General features: G+C 39.2%; 1 protein-coding gene across 5 annotated transcripts; it reads right to left on the bottom strand.

The window, feature by feature from the left end:
• Positions 1-1681: 1681 nt before the first annotated feature.
• On the bottom strand, positions 1682-22752 carry NR2C1 (nuclear receptor subfamily 2 group C member 1). 5 transcript variants are annotated; one of them, XM_081878253.1, is made up of 16 exons: positions 22554-22752; positions 17944-17999; positions 15613-15688; positions 14820-14927; positions 13471-13701; positions 12629-12710; positions 12078-12257; positions 10036-10201; positions 9863-9953; positions 8515-8699; positions 7430-7595; positions 6622-6743; positions 5592-5731; positions 5186-5323; positions 4490-4595; positions 1682-3932 (listed from the first exon to the last, which is right to left on the bottom strand). In XM_081878253.1, the coding sequence occupies exons 3-16, from the start codon at positions 15664-15666 to the stop codon at positions 3758-3760; spliced, it is 1944 nt and encodes a 647-aa protein (XP_081734379.1). In that variant the 5' UTR covers positions 15667-15688; positions 17944-17999; positions 22554-22752; the 3' UTR covers positions 1682-3757. The 5 variants fall into 5 exon arrangements, with proteins under 5 accessions (XP_081734379.1, XP_081734383.1, XP_081734381.1 ...); XM_081878257.1 differs by having other exon boundaries at positions 10036-10183; positions 22554-22748; XM_081878255.1 differs by lacking the exon at positions 22554-22752 and adding an exon at positions 22184-22292.
• Between the last annotated feature and the right edge of the window lie 1173 nt (positions 22753-23925).

Raw genomic sequence — 23925 nt, 5'->3', positions numbered from 1 at the left:
TTGTAAACCAATAAATCTTTAATAAAAATAAAAACGGGGGGGACGACCAAATGGAAGAGTTAACTTCAGCGATATAGACTGCGTTCAAACTTTCCAAGATACTAATCCGGCACGAATGAGTCCAAACCTTGACTGTCTGTTCAAATATAACTATTTAGAGCATTGGTTCCCAACCTTTATTTGACCATGCCCCACCTACACATCTCTAAAATCCTGATGCCTCCCCCCCATGACATATAATTCTTCTTATTCAAAAAGTGAACTCCTATTCACGTGGAAGACTAAAAGGCCATTAACTGCTAATAACTCATTCTCAAATTGCTCCCCTTAAAAATAAAATTGCCTCCCTGTGGGGGGGGGGGGGAGGTGCTCCACGTTGGGATCCACAGATTTAGAAGATTTGGGGGAGGAACTCCCACTGTATTTTGATGTCGGTGTCAACAGATCTCCTGACCTAAAAGAGAAAGGGTTGAGATTGTTGCAAGTGATGGTGGGGAGATGCTACACAGACAAGCTGAAGGGGTGCTAGGAAGCCTAAGACAGATCCATGGGACTCTCCTGTCACTGGAGGGTGGAAGTCCTGCTCTATAAGTGACATGAGAGGCGTGTAAAGTTTTTCTCCTCTCTTGAACATTCAACTGAGCTGAACGCTGAAACAGTCAGGACTGATAAAAGAAAGGACTTCACACAGGATATAGTTAAAGTACGGAATGCACTCCCCCCAGGAAGCTTTGATGGCGACCAACCTGGATGGCTTGCTTTATTTTTTAAAATTATATCCCGCTATTCGCCATTTAGGTTTCAAAGCGGTTTAAAGCAATTAAATAGACAACATAGAAACTTTAAAACATAAATTAAACCTTCAGAATTTGAAACTCCCAAGAATTTAAATTCTCAAATTAAGAAATAAACAAAAGTAAAACATATGAGAAGCATTCAGGGTACAAAGGCCCCCTGAAATAAGTGAGTTTTGACCAGCCATCTGAAACTCAGTAGGGATGGTGTCTAACTTCTTGTGGGAGGAATAAAAGAGAATTAGACAAATTCATGGTGCTAAAGGCTATCCTTTGCTTCCATGGTTGGAGGGAAGAGCACCCTGTTTCTCACAGGGGCCCATCAGAGGCTTCTGAGAAGCCCATACGGCTTGAACATGACACGTCTTTACAAGGCAAGAGACTATTGCTCACTAGAAGGCAAGTTGCAACACCTCTGCAATATACTCATCCTCATCTAGTAGTCCTTTAATCATCTAAATGGTGCAACTTCTTCAAAGCTGGATATATCTCCTGACAAAAGAAGGTTTATCTTTTGTAATTTTTTAGTATTACCAAAGTATGTTGGTACAGTAAACAAAGTTACTCAATTCTGCTGTACTGAACATGCAGTAGTACTTTTCAAATTTTAAAAACAAATTCCTGAATTTTTGCACATACTTGGACCAGGAGAAAAACTAATGAAAGCAGAGATATTAAAGTATCAGTGATACACAATGGCTGGAAAGCTTAACTAAAAATAGCAAAGTGAATGCATCTGAGCCAAAATAATACTTAATTCACTCTACCACAATGCTGCAAAATGTTAAAAAAAATAAGGATAGTAGATAACAGTGCATCTATGTACATAAAGCTCACATGAACTAGGTTGTTTTTTAATTGAAAAGGAGATTAAAGAGATAACAGCATTCTATGATAAAAGTTACAATTTATTTTTAAAAATACAGCCAAAATAGAATTTACACTTCTTCAGGTTTCAAGACATTTACAGTAGTTATTATATAGCAACAATAATAGTAATTGGGGCATTCTGATGCATACACAAAAACTGAACCACGAAAAATTATGTATACAAAAGTGGAATGAAATGCAGAAACAATTTCCAGTGACAGTGGAGAAGAACTAGCTGTAACAAATTTATTGAAAGCATTCAGAAAATGTGTAATATAGTTTATCTGTACAGACTTAAAACAATAAATTGTTTAACTACAAGATGTACCCAGGAATACATCATTTATTACAATTGTATGATACAAGCCTGCATGTGCCCAAGTGCATAAGCATGCTTATCTTTTTTGGAAGAAATTAAACTGTTCACTACATTATTGTTGGTTGACTCATTCTGAAGTATATAAAAAGGTACCTCTTTTTATTAAATCATTTTTTAAAACCTTGATAAAAATAACGCTGTCCAGATTACAGAAGGCCCATTTCATTTGTTGGTAAATACCACAGTTTGACAAGAAGAGGCAGCTGTCTCTAATTATTCAGTATGATCAATACTTAATAAAGAAATAAATGAAATAAAGGTGAAAACAAGATTTACAAAAAAAAAAAAAAAGTTATGCGGACAATCCTTGACACAGTAAAGGAATATTTTGTGTTTATGTTAGATTAACTATTCTATACCGTAATTAAAAAAGAAGTAGCCTTCAATGAATCACAAAGTGCATCTGGAAAAGTTTTCAAAGGCTGAAGATACTCAGTAGCAAACACAATATGAAAACACAAAATCTGCAATTGAGGATTCTGTTATCACTACAGTGTAGGAAAAACAGAGTACCATTCAGTAACACATACTTTCCATCAAGGTTTATTTATCTCCTTATGAACATTTAAGGAACGCTTTCTAGTCTTATTATGAGAACTTGAAACTTGTTTTAACCTCCAGGAAAAGACAGGATTGCTAAAGGAAATCCACTTCCAATATGACTGGTAAGTTTGTGTGAGATGGCTCATATGCTCATGTGCACCTTAACGCTTATAATCAATAAATTTCCTAGCTAGATGTACGGGCACAAATATTACTAAAAAGACCTAGTTGGCACTGATGAACTGATTTGCATATGTAAATAAAATAACAGGACTCAGGAAATAACACACAATACTTATCCGATACATTTAAGGTATCTAGAATTTTTTTACTTCTAAATCATATTAGCAGCGGATATAACTCTGAACTTAACAACTATTTGTGACTCAAGTTAATCTAAATATAATCATTGCTTTGGGGCACTAATAGGCTTTCAAGCCAGTTTTTCAGATTTTCTGTAATTAATCTTCAATTTAAATAAATGCTAGTTGGCTAATAAAAATGTTCAAGTTCCATCCAAAGCTAATGGAAATATATCCAAAGCTTTGTAGTCCAGGGTTTGCAGTCCACCTAGGCTATTCAGAATAGACCCTCTGAAATTAATAAATTGAAGTTAGTCATGTCCATTCATTTCAGCGGATCTATTCTGAGTATGACTAACATGGGATGCAACCCTCAGTCACATCAGAAATCAGTTGCCTTGTTCAGGATTTCAGACTTACATCAAATGGACAAGAATGAATTTGTAGAAACAAGATACTGAAAATACAGCATTGGGAAGAATGTTTATTTTTTGTTTCTAAAGTATCACATGGAAATGCCTTGATGAAGTTTCTCCATTATCAAAGGCTTGTTTTTCTACATTTTTTAGAATTTGTTATAGTCATGTTCCAGGTATAGCTAAACTACAAAAATAGGATGAACTACTCTTCTTGATTTTCATTAGATTCTAAAGCAATATACAAAGTTCTTGAAAACCAGCTAAAAGGTAAATCATCCTGCACCAGTCAAGATAGTCTACTGCGTTTCCAGAATGTGTTGGTAATGAGGAAGCTGCACCTTCTTGTATTTTTCTTGTTAAAATTGCACAGAAAAACTTGTTATCTCTTGGAGATAGTGTACATTTACAATTACCATGATTGCCATGGTTTAGAATCCGTGGTTTTAACTTTTATACAGCATGGCCAATTATTTGAGAATTGTAGTCTGCAGTCTCCATTCTTAGAATATATGGTATGATGCTGTCAATCTGAACATTTCCAATTAGTCCTGCGAAAAACAGTTCTTCTGTTATAGCAGCACTCATCAGTCTCAGAGCAGGCAATCTGAGAAGCAGCCTAGACAGCCTGGAAGACATATTTGACAAAAGGGTAACACAACTTTACATTCAAAAAACAATATTCAGCTGTATTAGTAAGCAAAATATATGGTGTGTTAAGAAATATCTGCACATGGGGCTGATCCATGCACTCATGCAAGGGCATCATTTGTTCCCTTCTGCCAAAATGAGCCTAGTGCTCTGTCCTTTAAACATTTGCCTCTCAAGTGGCTTATAAAACCAGACAACACGCTTGACTTCTAGGAAACCCTACTGATTTTAATCAGACTACATATAACCAGAAGAACAAGCAAACCCTTTTCATTAAGCTTGCAACTTCAGGACCTGCCACTTTGAAGCAAACACAATAATGGAACTTTAACTAGAAATGAAAGCTTACAGCTACTATTTATTTCATATATGCAAAGTATGAAGGAATAGCATTATCTAGAGGAATTACAACCTACCATTAAATAAAATATATTCTCACACTTTAAACACAAAACTAGTTCCCAGAAGTTTCCTGAATTAATACAACTCTGAAAGGAAACATTTAAAAAATCAGATATGTGTATATATATATACCTGTAAGTATCATCTGGATATACTTTTGTTACATAATCCTGAAATTCCATATATGCTTTTTCTTGAAATTTTTCGATCTGTACAATGTTTTCTAAGCCAGGGTGATCTAAAATAAAGTATGTTGTTAAATCGACTGCAAATCAGATGTACATAAAAGGCCACCCCAACCATCACAGACCACAGACAGGCTGATTGCCACGCCATCTAGACCACTACAATTACCTAACAGCATCAATTACCTAAAAGCATCAAACCTATCTATCTCTTTTGGGATTCATTTAAGTTTGTTTAACCACATCCATATACTCCAGACATTGATGTAAAACAGGCATAGCTGTTCATGGGTGCTTAAGTTAATAAGATGCAGAACTAAATATCATCTGCATACTGGTGACAGGCCACCACCCAAACTATGATAGTCTCACACAGTGGATTCATGTAGAAATGTTAACCAGTTACACTAAATGAAATGTGCCCCAAGGGGCCAAGCTATGGCCATAAAAATCACACCCAACGTGAAATCAAACAAAAAAGCCCAGAAGCACTTAGCTTTAGCACAAATCACACAGCCTGGTCTATTTAGATGGTACAATTCAAAGTAAAGTAGCTAAGCACATCTGCTCCAAGAGCAAGCTGGTAAACATAGAAAGACTGAAAGAACAAGGCTAAAGGTTTTAGTTTCTTGTTTTTACATACCGGGGCTGAAGAGGACGATTGCTTTCAAATAAGCGTATTCATAACCATCAAGGCAAAGCTTCACCATACTGTTACAGAACTCCTGCAGTTTGAAGATATGCTCCATCACTAGCTTTCCTCTATCTGCTGACAGTTTATCTAAGTGAATACAAAACATTGCAAATTTAATAGGGGCTCTTACTGTCTTAGTTATGTGAATCTGTTAAGGTATATCTGTTAACCCTCTGTGAGAGGGTTGATAGTGGTGTAAAAGCACCTTGAAGACTACAGCTGTTTCCACAAGTAAAGGGAAAGGCACAAAATGATTATGAGCAAATGCAATTATTTCAGTAGCGATCAATCAATGACAAAGCAAGTCAACATTCCCATCCATACCAATTCTGAGACTTGTAACAATGTGTCTTACCTTGTTGTAAACTATTATGAAGGTGATTAACAAATGCCGTTAATATAGTTGCTACGTTCATTACTTGTGAACATTGGGCAAGACCAAGTGTAAAAAGTTCATTCCAGCAGGCTTTCACTAATGATATGCTGTTATCCTGCCTATTAAAAAGAAGTAGAACTATATTAATGGAACTGTTTGGTTCAGTTCAATACAAGCCTGGTTCACATGTCACACAACTAAACTGGCTTAGCTTAGCTCAGCACAGCAAAGCAGCAAGCTCCTCACCAAAAGCCTACATTCATGCAAACCCATGGTTTGGCTTAGTGTAACGTGTGAACCAGGCCATAGTGCATAGTCACAAGTATTCAACACAATCAACAGGCAGACAAGACCTCTCTCACTATGAAACTGACCTTCCTAGCATACCTCACATGAAAACTCTGATCACACTCAGGTTTCCTAACTGCAGAAAAGAATGAAATGTATAGGCATGGCTCTGAATCATGTAAATATTTACTTAGTTGGGTTGCCACTCTTGCCACTATTTATATTGAAGTCATTTATATTTATATTTATATTTATATTTATATTTATATTTATATTTATATTTATATTTATATTTATATTTATATTTATATTTATATTTATATTTATATTTATATTTATATTTATATTTATATTTATATTGTAGTCTTTGAGCAGTGAATATTTGACCAACACAGGAATCAAGCACATAAATTTTATAAATAAAAGCATGACTAAGTTGCAAGTTGTCACACCACCTTCCATTCTGTTCCTCAAGGTCTCCCACCCTCTGGAGCTGATTTTCAGGGGGCACTGAGAGTCAGCAAAAACTCCCCACCTCTTGAATTAGAAGAGGTGTCTGTGAATCTACAGTCCTTCCATGAATGTAAGAATGCCAACTGGACTCCATCTACTATTTTTAAGATAAAATGGCAAACTTTTTGCAAAATGAAGTTTACATCCATACCAAGAAGAATTCTGTTTTGAAACCTTGGTTACATTAAGAGATTTTTTCAATACTCACCCCAGAGCTTGGAAGGAAGGAATAGAACGTGCCCAGTGCATAGATAAGAAGAGCAATCTGGAAGCCGATTCACAAATATAATGAACATTCAGGTACTCAGGCATAGGGGAAGGCATGGTAAGCTGTCACAAAAGTATAGTTTAAAACAATTAATGACTTGTCATATCTCAAAGAATACAGATATTAATAATATAACAGAAAACTTCAAAGAAAATGAAAAATGCTTATTATAATATTAAAAATGCAGGACTGGAAAACTTCATGATACATTAATGTGCTCTACAATTTGCCCTAGATAAATGAATGACTTTCAAACGTAAAAGCAGCAAAAGTTTCAGTGCAGCCCTTTTGAAAATAAACTACAAGCAGGCTTATCTACTTTGATAGAATAGATAACATAACAAATCTAGCTTTTTTCTCTCAATGACCCTGTTCACCCCAAGTATGCCCAAGAGCTTCTCTTCAGACACATTCCTATTCCTCTAAGTATTTGCTTCCCCCAGAAACCTTTCCTTGAACTCTTTGCTCTCTTGCTGACCTTCCTCATCCTAAACACAAAAAAACCTCTTTCTCCAAGTAAACAGGAGTTTCTGTACACAGATGCTTCCCCCAGGAACCTTCTATCCCTTGTATGTAACAATACTGCACAACCAAAGTAGTTGACAACCACATATTATCTGAAACAAGTGTCAGCTGACCACCAAAGTATGTTCCTCAAATGTTATTCTTTAAAAAAGGTCACATAACAGGTTTGAATTTGTCTCTACAAAAGTTAAATAGCCTAGGGTTATAAATAATAATTAAGTACCCTGAAAGCTACATGAGCATCACTCAGAAGTGGGCCTTCTATTTCAACAATATTCATGCTGGTTTCTTCACCAACCAAACGTGCGCTGGCTTCCATACTTTCTGCAGAACTCTGACACGATGCGCTCTCTCCTGGATTTAGTGCTTTTGCAAGAGTATCAAATGCCCTATAAATAATATATGGAAAACGTAAGATCAGTCAAGTTGGATAGGATAGTGAAACAAAACAAAACCATTTCAGGCCCAGAAAAGACACATTAAACCAAATTAAAGCAGGAATGAGTATTAACATGCCTGTGGTTCCCAGGAATCTCCAGTCCTGAAGCAAGAGTAATGCTGCCCACTTGTATGGTTCTCAAGGCATGGCCACTAAATGAATGGTTTTTGATTTGGCTTCTTTTGGCTTTTTTAAGGGGGGATATCACAAAGTGTTGGTGCCTGGGTGAACAGGCACCACCAGGATGCTGATAATTCATATTATTAAAATCATTCTTTCCTATTGCACAAGTCCCTTCTGGGGCATCATTGGCAGAAGTAAGAACAGTGACATATAACCAGCACTCTTCCTCCACAGCCAGCTTTATAAAAAGCTATTTGTATAATTACAAATTAATACTGTATTTTAAGAAGTTGGAAGTATTTCTTCCAAACCATAAGACCCGGAAACTATGGTTACCATATCAGAACAAGTCAGAATCTTAAACCAATTTCAAAGAGTGATTTACAGTCTTGGCTTGTTCTGGTAACCACAGTTTCTCACTTCAGGTGTAACTGAAACATATGGTTAATTAATCCAGTAAGTGTAGAATCACAGTGTACCAAGAAAAGAGGGAAGGGATCCTGAGAGGACATGAATGCATGGGCACAAAACTTTTGCATATCTCTGCCTAACAATATGTGGGTCTGAACCAGATTCTTGTGTTAGACTCCATACATTTAGGCTGATTAAAGCATCTGAACATGCCTGTAAATAGCTGATGTTCATTATGCTATTATCACGCTTACTACTGGAGGCTAAAGTGCCTACTATTGTTCCTATGTTTTTGTCAGACCATTTACTACTTTCATATGCAACCATTCTTTTACCTTGTAACATCGGTACTTGCATGTTCATCTTGCTGAAGTTCAGACAGTGATGCGTCTCCATTGCTTAAGCTTTCTATCATGGACAGCTCGGGACTACTTTGGGGCATGTCTTTGGACTTGCTTAGACTTGCCAATGATGTGACCACATTTGCTAAAGTACTTAAATCTCCTTGACATGTTTCAACCTAAGAAGGAGGGGAGAGGAAGCGAAGAGTTAATGTTTTTTAACACAACAATTAATCTTACAGTGGAACCTATACTAAATTATTAGAGAAGAGATCTCAGTTGCAAGCATATCTGTGGCACTAAAAAGACAAGCTCTTATTCATAAATACTTTCAGATAACATATTGGTTAATACATGTTAAAACAGCTTCCCCCAACTTCAGGGTAGTGTATCATCAATGACTGTAGTAGTACAGTAATAAAGCAGTAACTTCCAGCGGATTAAAATGCCTGGGGAAACAACAACAGTTTTGCCTTGTTCCAAAAAGATTGCAACACTTGACTGAGGATATTCCAGGGTACCACCACTTTTAAATCCCTCTTTCTTGTTATTGAATACCAGTGATAAGAAAGACAGCTGAAGCAGGGATTTGAAAGAAGATTTCAGTATGTCTTTAAGAAGATGTAGAAAGAAGATTCAAACTGGCAATGACCATGGTAGTGCAAGACAGCAAAAAACCCTGTGCTTGCCAAATCTTAAGTTCAATGGAAGAGTATCAAGTTTGTCTCCAAAGTTCAAAAACGAAATTGTTTGGCTTTGGGGGCTAGTATAGACAATCTAACTGAGCCAAACTTTGTCTTTTAGCAACTCTCCCCCCCCCCCCGCCCATCGTGAACTCTGGTGAGTGGAGGTGGAAGGTTGGCAGCTTCTTATAGAAGCAGATGAAACATGGTTGATGTCATTTCAGGGTGTACACTTCAAGGGTGGATAGTAGCATTTGCTGGAGTTGAGGGTGTTAGTTAGGATGTTTAACTGAAGCATCCATGGCACAGTGACCCCAAAAGATTGTATTGGGCTCAGAAGAACACAGTTCTAAGCAATTTGATTTGCTAGCTCTATCCTTAAATCAATAAAGGCAGGTAGGAAGAAAGAAAGAAGACACAAGGAAAGAGAGACGTAGCTTCCTGCCTCTGCCCTGCTCCCTGCCGTAAGGACCTGCAGACCTTTTCCTGTGCATACCTCAATGTTCTTTTATAAAACAGGACCACACAGCGGGGGGGGGGGGGTGGACAGAAGAAACATTGATTCCTTAAGCATGCCAAACAAATGTTATTACTACAAAATATTTAGACAAGTGAATCCACTAAAGTTTATTTCATTAATGTGTTACTACATCATATACCTTATCCTGAGTCATCAACACTGCAGGCTCATTTTTTATACCAGACTGATGAATGTTCACAAACATTCCGGACTCCAACATTCCTGTTGATCTGAAATAAAAAGGCAAAAATATTTGCTTATGACCAAAAAACCTGCCACAAAACTATTTAATCTAGAGCCATATTTGCATACCTTGCCGTTTCACTGTCTGTTACAAAAGTTGGAGTGGCTGTAAGTGGGCTCCGCAAATCTTTTCTGATATAGATCTTTTCTGTAGAAGCTGCACAATTTGAAGACTTTTCCCGTGATACTTCAACAGGTTTCCTCTCACACTGAACAGCTACAAAAGGGTGTGGAGCTATCAGTAACAATCCAAAATTCACACACAATTAGCTGTTAAAAACAAGTTTCTTTTCAATTTCTACTGTCAACTTTGTAGTTTAAATAAACTAATCCTAACAAATTTGTTTTCTGTTCACTGAAAACACTTCTTGCAATCGCCTAACCATGATCAGAGATTTAAGACAAAGGACAGAACCTCCCATCCCTTCAGTTCTTTCTCTCCTGTGTATTAACTCCCCTAGCCTTTAAACATAACCAAAATCTAGTACGTTTACTTTAGGCTTGATACAACTATGGTTAAGTTCACTGGAAGGAATTCATGCATGAGAAGAAAAGGGCTTCAGGCAGAAATTCATAATCCCACAGCTCATCTCTAAATACTTTCCAGTCTCTTAACACTGGCAATATTGTCTGTTAACCCACAGATACTCAAAAACATTCAAGGGCTATGCCTATTTATACATTCACTATGATTTGAACACAGTAAGTTTGATAGGAATACTGTTGTTTGCTTAAGTCTCTCCAGCAGGTGCTTTTAAATTTTCCACCTTCAAGGAAATCCTATTCACAGTTGCCAATCAACAGTTTAAATTTGCAGTAGTTTGAGAATAAGCATTTAGTCCCTGTGGGGTACAGCTTGGCCCTTTCGGCCTCACTGTCTTCTTAGATAAACTGAGTGCACCCTCTAAAAAACAGGGATGGGGTACATCTGGCCTGCCAGGAGATCCAATTTAAACACAAGGTCATTTCCCCCAAACCATGCCCAGCAACTGACATAACTCTTTTACAAGCTTTCTTTGGCTGTTCGTGTGAGTCAACACAGCAAGATTTAATCCCTACTCAACAGCTAATGAGAGGAGGTTAAACTCTGCTGAGTTTGGCTGCACATGCCTTTTGCCAGCATGGAACAGCAGCTGGCTGTCAGCCACTTCGGAACCCTGCACAAGGGATTTTGATAGGTGTGTGGACAACCCCCATGTCAATCATGTGAGATAATAATGACTTCATGTGAATGGGCAGTCCCACCCAACTGTCAAATTTGGCTGTGAGGCCAAACTTGATATGGATCTGGTCCGTAAACTAAAGGGATTCCCCATCTGTATTTTAATACAACCAAAGCACCCCTCTGGTTGGGTGACACAGAGGGATGATAGTGGTGAGTAAACTGTCTTTTGCAGAGGCTTATTCAAAATTACTGATCATTAAGGAACATGGAGGGCAGTTTGAAAACCACCACTTTGAGAAATTTTTACTTTTGATTTTGTCTGCTTATTGCAGTACTGTAAATCAAAAGAAGTCTCTCTCAACTGTACAGCCACTGCACCTCATATGATCAACCACAATATACAGGAAACAACTGTTTTGTATGTGACCAAAGCACATGTGATCACTGACGCACACAATACCTTTGGCCCTAGAAGTGGGTGGGAACAGAAGGGGACAGGGGCAAAATGAGCTTACACGAGTGATAACCCAGAATGCAACCCCTGCATAAACACGGTGTTGCCTGTATATAGAAATATTTTTCACAGCTGTTCAAAATTGAGCATTTTATGAGATGGTGGGGAAGATCTTGTCAAATCCCAAGTCTGAGTGTCTTCCAGAAATACTGAAAGGCTTTTTATCTCAAATGTACGCAAAAAATGTTAAGGAAAGGCCAATATGCTCTTGCCACTTGAAGACTCATGTATAGGACTTTAGAGCAAAAAGTGACAATTCTATAATTTAAGTCTTTGTAGCATCAGTAGCATCTTGTCACTAAAAATTCAATTAATTCTCAACTGCTAATTTGTATGTAATGAGTGGAGACTGGGTAAGAACACATAGGAGCAAGTAAATCCTCCAATAATTATCACCCTCCCCACAATAAACCTATAAACACTCATACTTACAATCTTGTTTCATTCCAAATGCAATACACCTCTGAAGTCTACAGTACTGACATCTGTTTCTGTGATGTTTGTTAATCACACAGTCTCTTGTCCCACGGCATGAATACACTAAATTCTTTCGTATGCTTCTTTTAAAGAATCCTTTGCATCCTTCACATGTCACTGCTCCATAATGGCGTCCTGAATATATGATATAATGCATTAATTATGAAGTATTATTCTTAAGTTTTACTTAATTGCGTACATTTGTATTCATTTCATAGAATTTTATATACTGCTAAACCATTGAAACCTCTCAGTTCACATATGCTATCTACATTAAAATTAATAATGAAATCAGATATTAAAAACAATTACTATACTAGGAAAGACTTAATTAGTTGTGTTGATCAAATGATGGCTTATTAATATTCAAAAGAACTTGTAAGACATCAGAACTATGCTTGCTGTCCTAGTACAAAAGGTTTGTTTAAAACACATGACAAAAACAGTTAAATTACAGAGTGAAATGCCAATTAAATTTTGCAAAGTAGAACTACATAGCGACTTACCTGATGCCTTGTCTCCACAAACAACACAGAGATCAAATACTTTATTTAGGGTCTGTTCTATGGAAGAATTGTCTGTTAAAATCTGAAAGCAATCAAACAAATAAATGACTTCTCAGTTCCTCCAACTTCTTGGCTTAAATTATTAGCTATAAATTAAATGCCTGATCCTGTGAAATGCAGGAACATGAAAAAGCACTTTTACACTAAACTATGGCCAAGATCCAGAAAATACTTTTGGCAATAAATATATTGGAAAACATTAAACCAGAGATGGGGAACCTGTGGGCCTCCAAAATTCATTGGACTATAGCCTTTGTATGGCTACACGCAGGCCATACTAACTAGGTCTGATTCAAACATGTGGAAAGCCACCAATTTCTCACCCTTGCATTAAATGAATCTAATACTAAGTAGGAAAAAAAGTGAACCACAGCACTAATGAGACCAATCATGTTACTCTAAAGAAGGACAAAGTGTGCCAAATTGCTGGGCACTCAGATGACAATCTGAGCTGCTTGGAGAGTGAGTGAAATAATGATAAATAAATAAAACTGGCTGCCTTTCAAAGCAATAAACCAGCATTTTGTGAACCTTAAAAAAAATTAAAACATTTTTCTCTGAATATTGCTTCCTTTTCCAGTAAGAAAGCACACGTCCTGCAATATTATTTTTTACAAGACAGCAAATAAGCTACTTTCTTATGCATAAGAGGACTATCAATCCACAAAACATATACAGGATATTGCACTGCAGCTTATAAAGCAGGACTAGCATGAGCATGAAGTGGAAAGTCTAGGTCTCAAAAGTAATTTGATAAGTCCTAACAGTATGAGACACCATACCTGAAAATGTTGTGCAGATATATCTGGGGATGCAAAAAACAGTTGGTTGACTCCTGCAGCATCTGGAGTTGTTAGGAAAACCTTTCCTGGAGTGGCATCTTGTCTTGCAAGGATCACTTTGCTTGGGGTAGAACCATCATGATTTGTTAATATGAACTGCTTGCCTGTTGCAGTCTGATCAAGTGCTGTAACAATCTGAATCTTCTGCCCCGTCTGCTGATCTGTGACAATCTGGTGACACATTTATTTCAAGTTATGGTAGCTTATGATTAAAAGGTGTGTCTAGCGGAATTATGGTGTAGTCAAGGGTGATTAAAGAAAATGGAACTATATTAACTGTTTTCAATAGCTGCAGCATATATTACATGAATCAGCATCCTAGTTCATTCACCTAGTGTTATGATCACTCAATTAGGAGTGCTCCATACTGTAAGACACGTCCACATTTAATTTGCAAAAAAACAAAAACTTCACAACCATCCAGCCTGGAAATTAGATGTTGAATTCTTCAGAATTCATTCTAACATAACATTTGTGAAGAACGATTCTCTGTTTTCAAGGAGAGTTACTCCAAGGTAAGTATGCACAGGATTGGAGCCTGTGATATGAGGTCCACTATGGCAGGAGAAATCTGACACTTTAGCTTTTTACACTATACATTTTCATTTGTAAAGCACTGAGTTGTAAAAGATCACAATATAATCTCTCCTAAATTCATACATTTTGAGTGATATTCAGCATTAGTCACACGTGGAGTAGACATTAATAAAAGAACCTCAAGTCCTTTTATTTCAATAGGTCTGCTTTGAGCTTGACTTGATTACATATAACCCTTTGCTTCCAGGAACTATGGGAACACAGATACCACAATGGTGAAAAATCAATTCGCAGTGCACAAATTAAGATTAATTTAGTAAAGCTTGTTAAAGCATGTATTGTGTGCATTCACAATATAACCCCAAACTTGAGAGTTGCCAGGTTTCACAGATTTGACCTGAAGTTTCAGGGCTTCAGCTTCCTTCCCAAAGTTCTCTAGGAAAACAATCTAATGTTCTAAAAAACCACGGGAGGGCAGTATCTTTTGGCCCAGGTGCCATATTTATGGCCTGCCACCTCTCCAAGGATCACATGCTGGTGGTGGGCATGACATTGGTCACACTCACACAGAGGAACATCGCATTTGGGTTAAATCCAGTGCTTATAACACCATGCTTTGGTTGTGGGAGAACTGCACAATGGGGTAAGTTTCACAGAGTCTCCATTTATTGTTCAATTGTTTCAGAAATCCATTGTTATATGGTGCTCAGGACACATTTTTCAACTAGTTAAGTATTTTAGACCGACTGTACCTGTATGCGCTGGGGTAAGGAGAGACCTGTATCAGCAGGAACAATCTGAATTCTTTGTGCCGTCCCATCCATTAGTGTTTGTGTGACAGATCCTTGGGAATGTGCTATCTAGAACAAAAAACAAGGCAGACTAACTACATGAGCAAAGTTTGGCAGGCACAGCAAATGGGTCAAATTGCTCTTTCACTGCAGCAGCACACAAGAAGCTAATTCAGGAATCAATGTTGATAGCTATCAAATAATATCCCCCACAGAAGTGGATTTTTCCAATCAGTGTTAGTTAAAGACTGTGTTAGAGCAATCCTTCTACACATTTGTATTCCCTGCAACCACAGAACAGAATCACTAACAGCTGTGCTTAAGAATTGGCTACTTGTTTAAGATTCACTTTAAGCACAATTCCTAGTTACTCAGCCCCTGGCCCCAAGAGATTCCTGTATCTGAATAGCCATTACATACACACAACTAGCTTACTTACAAGCCACTTGGAATGTATCTGCTGTAGATAATCAAGCTAGATGGGTATCCAGACACAGGAGTAACTAGTGGAAGCAGTTCTTTGTAATAAGTAAACATGACCTTCTCCAAAGGAGGACAGCTGTTATTTCTCCAAACTGTAACACTTTGCTGAATTATCAAACAAAATCACCATCAGCTAGAATTTTCTGGAATGCAACTTAACATCTTTAACATAAATAAAAAAGCAATATATTCCAGAGCAATGGACAATGAATTACTAAGGACATTTTTATATAGCAACTTGAGTCAGTATAGTGTAAAAATGTACATGTACCTCCCCTATCTGCTGTTCAATAATTTGATGGGCCAGTTCCTCAATGGTTGCCATGATCTTGAGTCACTAGTGTTTCCTGTAAAACAGAGGTTTTTAAGAGAAAACCAGAACAAAAGCAAGCAATGGTTGTCAAGATTTTATTGATGGCACATCACCTCTGAAAAGCTGCAATGTTTGTCAACTCTTAAAATACACAGCAATCGTATTCACAAATCACACCACACTACTACTAAGCTAGCGATGTGTCTATAGCTAAGCCTTATGTTTAACAACTCCCTTAGACTAGGAATTCCATGTTGGTGAGGTGGGTGTGCTAGTGGATGGCAAACTACTTTTTCTATTCCTCCCCTGCAAGTTTGGTTTCTGTGCTAGCTGTGGAGAAAAGCAAGTCTCCTTCATGGTAGAAGGGAACTTTTTGAATTATCAGGTCAAAAGAATCAAAGGCTGTGTTTCCATGTTAGATGCTGAAGAGGGGACCTTCTACATGGCCAGCAGGGAAACAGCAGATAAGTATAAAAATAAACTGCAAGTCAGTAACATACATGGGTTTATTTACAATACTGCTATAGTTACTTGTGAGTGGTACCTCAGTTTTGAGTAGACAGAAATATTTTTATTCTAGAAAATACTTTTACAGTACTGCCTTTCTTTAACAACCACATCAATGGCAAAACAAATAACTGTCTTGGATACCACGGTCAGAAAGATGAGATATAAATAAATACTATGTCCTGCCACTTGGGTTCTCCTGACATCATACATTTTAGACCATTCATAACATGCCAGATCTTAAGTGCTTTTTGTTTGTTTTCCTTTGGCAGGGTAAACAGTTCCTCTGACAAAACATCCCTCTTGCTCTTCATCCAAAATATTTCATACTGACTAATTGCACAGATGAGACACTGTCACTGCTACATGGAGTGAACAAACAAACCAATCATCAAAATATCAGTAAGCAAACACTCTCCCATGCAGCTCCATAAAGACCCCTAATTGATTTCAACATTATCAAATGGGGCACTAGATTTGACTTAATCAGCAAGTGAGAGAAGTACAGAAAAGTAGCAGCAGTTGCAGCCAAGTGCCTTCATTCTCTCCTACCTCCCCAAATACCTCCCAACTCTCTCTCTCTCTCTCTCTCTCTCTCTCTCTCTCTCTCTCTCATTCTCTCTCTCTCTCTCTCTCAAACTAGTTGCTTACTAGAGACCTTATCCATGCAGGATCATGTGCAAACATTCTCCAGCTGAACACAAAACCACCTGCCAACTGGTTGCCAATTACAAGGGAAACATTTTCACCTATAATTTATTTTCATAAATCTCCCTCTGGATAACCTTTCTGCACATCTTCTACAGACTTCTCTTAAATAATCAGCATAATTGAGACAAAGGTTATGACTCATTATTTTTGCAGGAAAGCCACAAGATCACAATTATACTGTAATTAATATTTAATTGTTGCTTCACTGCTATAATCTTCAAGCGCTCTGTGAAAAGGGTAATCAATTCATGTTTTAGAAAGCTGGAGCACTTGCAAACATATGTGTTGTAGTTGTCATTAACATTTTTTACTTTACTTTATTTTACTTATTAACTACATTTATATCTCACCCTTCATCCAAGCTCACATTTCATGCACTTGTAAATACACAGTCAAAATGTGTTTTCTGAGTTTTGCTTAGAACTGAAAATTAGCCATGAATTACAATAGGGATTTTTTTATTGAGTTATTTTATCTGTTTTTATATAAAAACTTTGTTCTTGTGGGGGAGATAGATAGACAGACAGACAATTTGTTAACACTCTCTCTCTCTCTCTCTCTCTCTCTATATATATATATGCACAAAGTGGTGGTGTACAGGTTATTGCATAATAATATCGGACAATATATTCGCCTCAAAGAGCGTAGCAGTACTGACCCTCAGCCTTCTACACTGATAAACCTCTTGTTCTCTACAGAGAACTCACAACAGGGGAATTTTTCTGCATAAGCAAGAAAGGGAAGAGGCAACTAGGTTTGTGGACCCTTGACCAACTGCCTTTTTAACCAAAATACAGTACAGTCGTACCTCCGGTTACGTAAACTTCAGGATACGTAAGTGGCAAACCCGGAAGTATATTTCTGGGTTTTTGCCGCACGCGCATGCACAAAAGTGGCCTCTCCAGTTGCAAAAACCTCGGGATCCGGCCAGACCTCTGGAACATATCCCATCTGCAACTAGAGGTACCACTGTACATTAAATGTACAGTGGATCAAATCCTACACTTTATGACTCATAGTTTTGCATTTTTAATTTTTTTAATGGAATCTATAAATTAACATTCTGCTTACCTATATACCAATGTTATACTCCACTTCTGGTGTACATAATCAATTTCTAGAGACTCCTATAATTAAATAAAAAGAGATCATTTTAGTTTCAAATATCTTATTGGAATTGTTTACAGAATGAAAATAATTTATAATTTTCTGTTCCACAAATAATTATTAAAGTACCATCTATACAGATTTATAGAACATTTAATTATATGATTTAAGATTTTATCAGCAATTACTTAAAACTATTCAATAGCATTATTAATTCATAAATATATGAATCAACTTATAAGGCAATTATCTGCAGAAAATAAAGAACTTAAGAAAACATAACAGATTTGTGAGATGTGCACTGTTTCATCAAGTTCATAATGGTGCAGTCTAGACATTATCTAGCTGGCAAAAGCTAGATTATTCAGTCTATAAATCTGTACTGAGCTTCTCCCTTTCAGCCTTGGGAGGTAAAGGGAAAGTGGAGTCTTGGAAGCTGTATTGTGTTGCCAAAGCTGGCTAATGTTCATTAACATACTAAATTTTCTTTCCTTTTCTTTGATTTGTTGAACTCTTGGCTTTTACCATACCCAACAACAGTGGATCTCAATTCATCAGTTATCTTAGGCTTCTAGGAAGACTCTAGAACAGTGGTGCCTCGGGTTAAGTACTTAATTCGTTCCAGAGGTGTTCTTAACCTGAAACTGTTCTTAACCTGAAGGACCACTTTAGCTAATGGGACCTCCTGCTGCCGCCGCAGCACGATTTCCGTTCTCATCCTGAAACAAAGTTCTTAACCCGAGATACTATTTCTGGGTTAGTGGAGTCTGTAACCTGAAGCATATGTAACCTGAGGTACCACTGTACATGTGAAACACCTGTTTGGTGTACTGTGGGGACTGTCTTCAAATGTTTTATATAGTAAAAGATATACTGTAGTTGAAATAGATATGAGGAAATATTTTGTTTCTTAGTGCTATGTTAAAAATCCACCAAGCTCAGATTTTGTTTCAGTGTGTGCATCTTGTCAAAAATGCTCACTATATTGAACCTTTATTCTCAATAATAATGGAACTCACAGGTGGAAAATACTTTTATTTTTATAAACCTTTATTGTGTGTAAAGGGAATCGTTGTGTGGGTTCATATTATATTATCCCTTTGGAGCTGTGCTGTATCTTTATACTTTTTTTCCATCCAGGCTGTGATGTTAGAGACATATACAAACATATACACACCCACACACCTTTATGTTTGCACTTTGTTGTTGTGATTATTGTTGTTAATACATCAGTTTGATACACTGAATGATAGAATGGTAAGAGTTGGACTGGGACCCCATGGATCATCTAGTCCAACTCCCTGCAATGCAGGAATTGTCTCTCAAACTTAAGAGACAACATGAATGCAAGTAACTTCTTATGCAGTATGTAAATGTTGATCTATCGGGCTGGTGGTGTGCTCTTATTTGAGGTCTAATGACAATGTTTATAGAAGCGGATGTTTTGAAAAATTGGCAAAAACTAAAAATTCAAACTGGGAAAACTGAGAATATAATTAGACTTCCAGTCCAGCTAGTTTCTAGTTATGAGTTACTGTACTTTGAAGAATATGACATAAAGTAACTTGAATTAATACTTCAGCTAACGATAACAGTTGGCTGAATAGCTCAACAGTGAAAGGGAAGATGTACCATCAATTAATATAGGGAAACTAATATTGGAGAGCTGCTCTTGCTTAAAATTGGTTCATCATGTTTGAGAATGAATGATAACAAGTGTATTGAGAGAGGTGATCCAACTGACATTGTGTACTTAAGACTTACAAAAGGCTTTTGGCCAAGTACTTCACCAAACACTCTTGAGGAACCTTAAAGATTATTTAAATAAGCAAGCCTGAAACGTGGCTTTGAAGAAATCTGGATCATGGAGAACTTGCCCATTAGGTCCAGTCGTGGCCGACTCTGGGGTTGCGGCGCTCATCTCGCTTTATTGGCCGAGGGAGCCGATGTACAGCTTCTGGGTCATGTGGTCAGCATGACTAAGCCGCTTCTGGCGAACCAGAGCAGCGCACGGAAACGCTGTTTACCTTCCCGCCGGAGCGGTACCTATTTATCTACTTGCACTTTGACGTGCTTTCGAACTGCTAGGTTGGCAGCAGCATGAGGAACCTTAGGAGTCATGAAAAAGAGGGAGGTCCCATTTTACACCAGAGAGCAGGAATAACACTAGAACTTGCAGATAATCAATGAGCTCAAGGTGGCATACAAAAATATTTAAAATGCATATGTAAGTGCTTAATTAGGGTTTCTATATTTCAATAAGTGAGAATCCGGACCCAAACGTTGTTGCCATGTGTTACCATATCTCTGGATTTTCCCGGACGTTTTCTCGATTTCCGCTCAGACACTGCTTCCGACTGCAGTATTCTTTGTGCGTCCAGGAAATTGCAATGTATGGCAACCCTACCTTAATATATTTTTCCCACATTGAGTTAAAAATAGTAGAAGTTTTAAACTCAGTTGGGTTGGGTTGCTGTAGTGAAGTGCATAACTGTAAAAGTCATTTGATTACTGTACTGCTACAATTTTATACAATATATTTTATAACTGAACTATTAAATACAAAGTCTTAACAAGTAGAGAAAAATTAAGATCATTTTTGTTTCCAGACACTTTTAATTTTACGCTTCAAGCAACGAGTGGTTTACACTACAGCATGCAGTAGTAGATCACTGGTTGAAAGACTTGGTGGATGTAAAGGATTCACATAACAAGAAAGTTTTACTGCTGATTCTTTTTGCCATTAAGCCATTTCCATTATGAATGTTGATATGCTGTATTTGTATCTGGTATGAATAGTTTTGTTCATGTCCACTGGAATCTGCTTTGATTGACAGCCTTAAAATATTTTAAATAAAGCATGTGCAACTCATGGATACAGAAGCAATCTATACAGTACAACTCTTGTAAATTATTTCAATTCTGATTACATTAGATCTTATACACATATGTACACATGAGAACAGCTGACTGAGCATTTCAACAGGCATTCAGGGGCATACTATCTCCAAGTGGGGAAGAAAACAAATCAGCTATCATCTTCTAATCCAGATCATGATTCCCATCCAAGGAATATGTTCAATATTAAGCATCTTTAATTACAAGTTACACATTTTTAATTGCAAGTTACAAATAAAATTCAGTTTTCCAGCCACATAGTCACACCATCTGACAAGACCCGTTAAGAAGGGTAAATTGAAAGACAGGGAAAGCTGTTAGTCTCACTTTCTCTCATGGCAAAAGGTATGCCCTTCCTTTTCACTGTACCAAAAATACCGCACCCAGGGCCACAAGCCTCTCCAGTATGTCAAACAGGAAAGTAATAACTGAAGGGCATAACTGGAATGAACCGAGGCCAAATAAAGCTATCACTCCCTATTCAAAGGAGCCACCATTGCACACACAAATATACAGATGTATATGAAAGGGGCAAGGAGGAAAATAATGATTTATCTTTCCACTATTGGTTAATCATCCAAAATTATGGAACAAAGGATGACTAGTGGCTACCACTTGGGCTGTATTTTCATAAGCAGCATTTTTGTAAGTGGTAAACCTGACTCTAGACTACAGGCGCTATAAATATTTGAGCACCCCCCTGCAAAAAGTACACTGAAAGCTGGCACACGAGACAAGGCGAGGGCAGAGCCTCCCCCCCCCCGCCAACACTGAACACCCACGTGCGGGAGCTTCTGTTGTCGCTTTTGTATGGAGGATCCTTCAACCAGGTGAGTTTCCTCCACCTGTAACTTTAGTACAGCATACTGTAAAAGACGAGGAAGTGCCGCAGTATCTGCCTCGCGTGCACAAGGTCCATTGGTGCAACCCCCCTACCCCCCGGCATCTCAAAAGGAATAAATGCCCCCTGTGCTGAAGACCCTGGAGGGCCGCTGCCGGTCAGTGTAGACAATACTGAGCTAGAAAGGGCCTGCGGTGTGACTACTCGGGGTAAGGCAGCTGCTTCCTACGTCACACGCCCAAGCTCCGCGCGCCGCCTTCAGCTGCCGTTTGAGAGGCCACAAGGCCTCAGGTTCCAGCCAAGGACCAGAGGCAGGCGGGCGAGCGGGCGCTGTTGCCGGAGCGACCGGGGCAGCGCGGTGAGGGCCCAGCCCGCTGTCACTCGCTCGCACAAAATGGCTGCTGCGGAGCCAGACTGAGCACCGCCACCGCCGCCGCCGCCGCCGCCGCCGCCGCCCGCTCCCACCTGGCGCGGCGGCCGGGCTGCGTGCCCCGCAGGCTCCATCAGCCTCGGCGCAGGAGAGCCCTGGGCCTGCGGAGAGGAGAGGAGCGGGTCCCGGGGCGCGGCTAGGATCCGGGGAGGGGAGACGCAAGCCTTTCCTGTGGGTGAAAGGTCAGAGGGGCGGCGGCGGCGGCGGCAGCAGGAGGAGCTGCTGCTGCTGCTGCTGCTACCGCCGCCACATGGGGAACGGCGCCCTCCCGCCGCCGGGCACGGAGCAGGCGCCGACAAGGAGGCTCGCTGAGGCGCCAGCCGAGGCCCAGGCGCACCGGGAAGGCCTCGGGCAGCGCCGCCGGAGCCCCTCCTTTTCCTCCCCGCTGCCCTCTCCGCGTCATACCTGACAGCCGCGGCGCAGCAGCAGCTCCTTGGGGTTTAATTTGTGGGTGGCGGGTCCGGATCTGGGAGGTCAGAGTTCGTGACCCCGCTCCCCGCGTTCGGTCCAGCCCCGTCTCTCGCGTGGCGTAACGCCGTTCTGCCTTCCCCTCCCCCAACCGCCGCCGCAGCTGCCGCCGCCGCCACCAGCATCAGCACGGCTGCGCTTGCGCAAAGCGAGCCCATGGCGGAGGCGGGGCGAGTGTCACCGGGCCGGCGGGGAGAGAGTGGGAGGAGAGGAGGGAGAGAAGAAAATCCCCCCCCCCCCACACGCACACACTGAAGTTGACACAGCGATGCTGGGACGGGCGGGTACGGCAGCTAGAACAGCCCTTCCGAATCTGTAACCGGAGAGGTTTTTTTGCTCTCAGGGCTATTGTTGCTTTTGGACTCCAGCTCCCGTCAGCCCCAGCCAGCAAGGCCAACGGACAGGAATGATGGGAGTTGTAGTCCAACAGCATCTGAAGGGCCAAAAGCCTTGTAAAAGGGTGCACGTAGCCTGCCTTGTTGGGGTTTCAGTGTTTAGCCGTTTATTATGCTAACCAAACAACAAACAATAAAAATATTTAGAATATTAACATATGTTCTGTAGTAGTATGCAATTATTAGAACAGGTTATGGGTTGCATCCCGTTTTAGTGCTGATCAGAGTAGATGCACTGAAATGTAGTCTTACAATAAAGGGATTTAAGGACAGAAGTCATTGAGTAAGCAGGGGCATTCAGTACCATTACATGTACTTAGGCCTAATTTCAAGAGATAATGATGATGATATTCTTCAGTTATGTTATCTTGCTCAAAGCAACTTGCAACTAAACATGACACCATTTTAACATGTAATATAATGAAAAAATACACAACTTGTGACATGGGTACTGTTATAAGAAAAAAAACTGCTTTCCCCTTATGGAATATTCCAGAGCCCGTAGAGTCCTCCTAAGGTTCCCTATCAGTAGGAGAAAGTAACAGAGACCAACCAGAGTATATTGAGAAGCAAAGTGACTAGTAAGGCTAATCTATTAAAGGAACTGTTGCAACAGGGTCCTTACTCATCACACACAGAAGGAGAACCCTGAACAATGGTGCACAAGTCCTTATATAGATTTTTGAAATTGCCCACTCTGTAGCCCAAAGCCACCCCCCTGAAACATCATACATACATCACAGAAGGAGGTGGTCTACAGCAGTGTTTCCCAACCTTGTGCCTCCAGCTGTTTTTGAACTACAACTCCCATCAACCCTGACTAGCAAGACCAGTGGCAAGGGATGATGGGAATTGTAGTCCAAAAACAGCTGGAGGCACAAGGTTGGGAAACACTGGTCTACAGCAGAAATTCT

The sequence above is a fragment of the Podarcis erhardii genome (genome assembly GCF_964252035.2).
Source record: "Podarcis erhardii genome assembly, chromosome: 10".
Taxonomy (NCBI): Eukaryota; Metazoa; Chordata; class Lepidosauria; order Squamata; family Lacertidae; genus Podarcis; species Podarcis erhardii.
This window is presented reverse-complemented; position numbering and strand designations above follow the sequence as displayed.

What these genes read in the sequence shown, in the direction of transcription:
- NR2C1 (XM_081878253.1), bottom strand. Translation starts at nt 15,666, where the DNA reads ATGGCAACCATTGAGGAACTGGCCCATCAAATTATTGAACAGCAGATA. An exon ending in ACAGACAGTGAAACGGCAAG is followed by an intron (nt 9,954 to 10,035) that starts GTATGCAAATAT and finishes TTTTTATTTCAG; the next exon opens with ATCAACAGGAATGTTGGAGT. An exon ending in ATGCTCATGTAGCTTTCAGG is followed by an intron (nt 6,744 to 7,429) that starts GTACTTAATTAT and finishes CTTTTGTGACAG; the next exon opens with CTTACCATGCCTTCCCCTAT.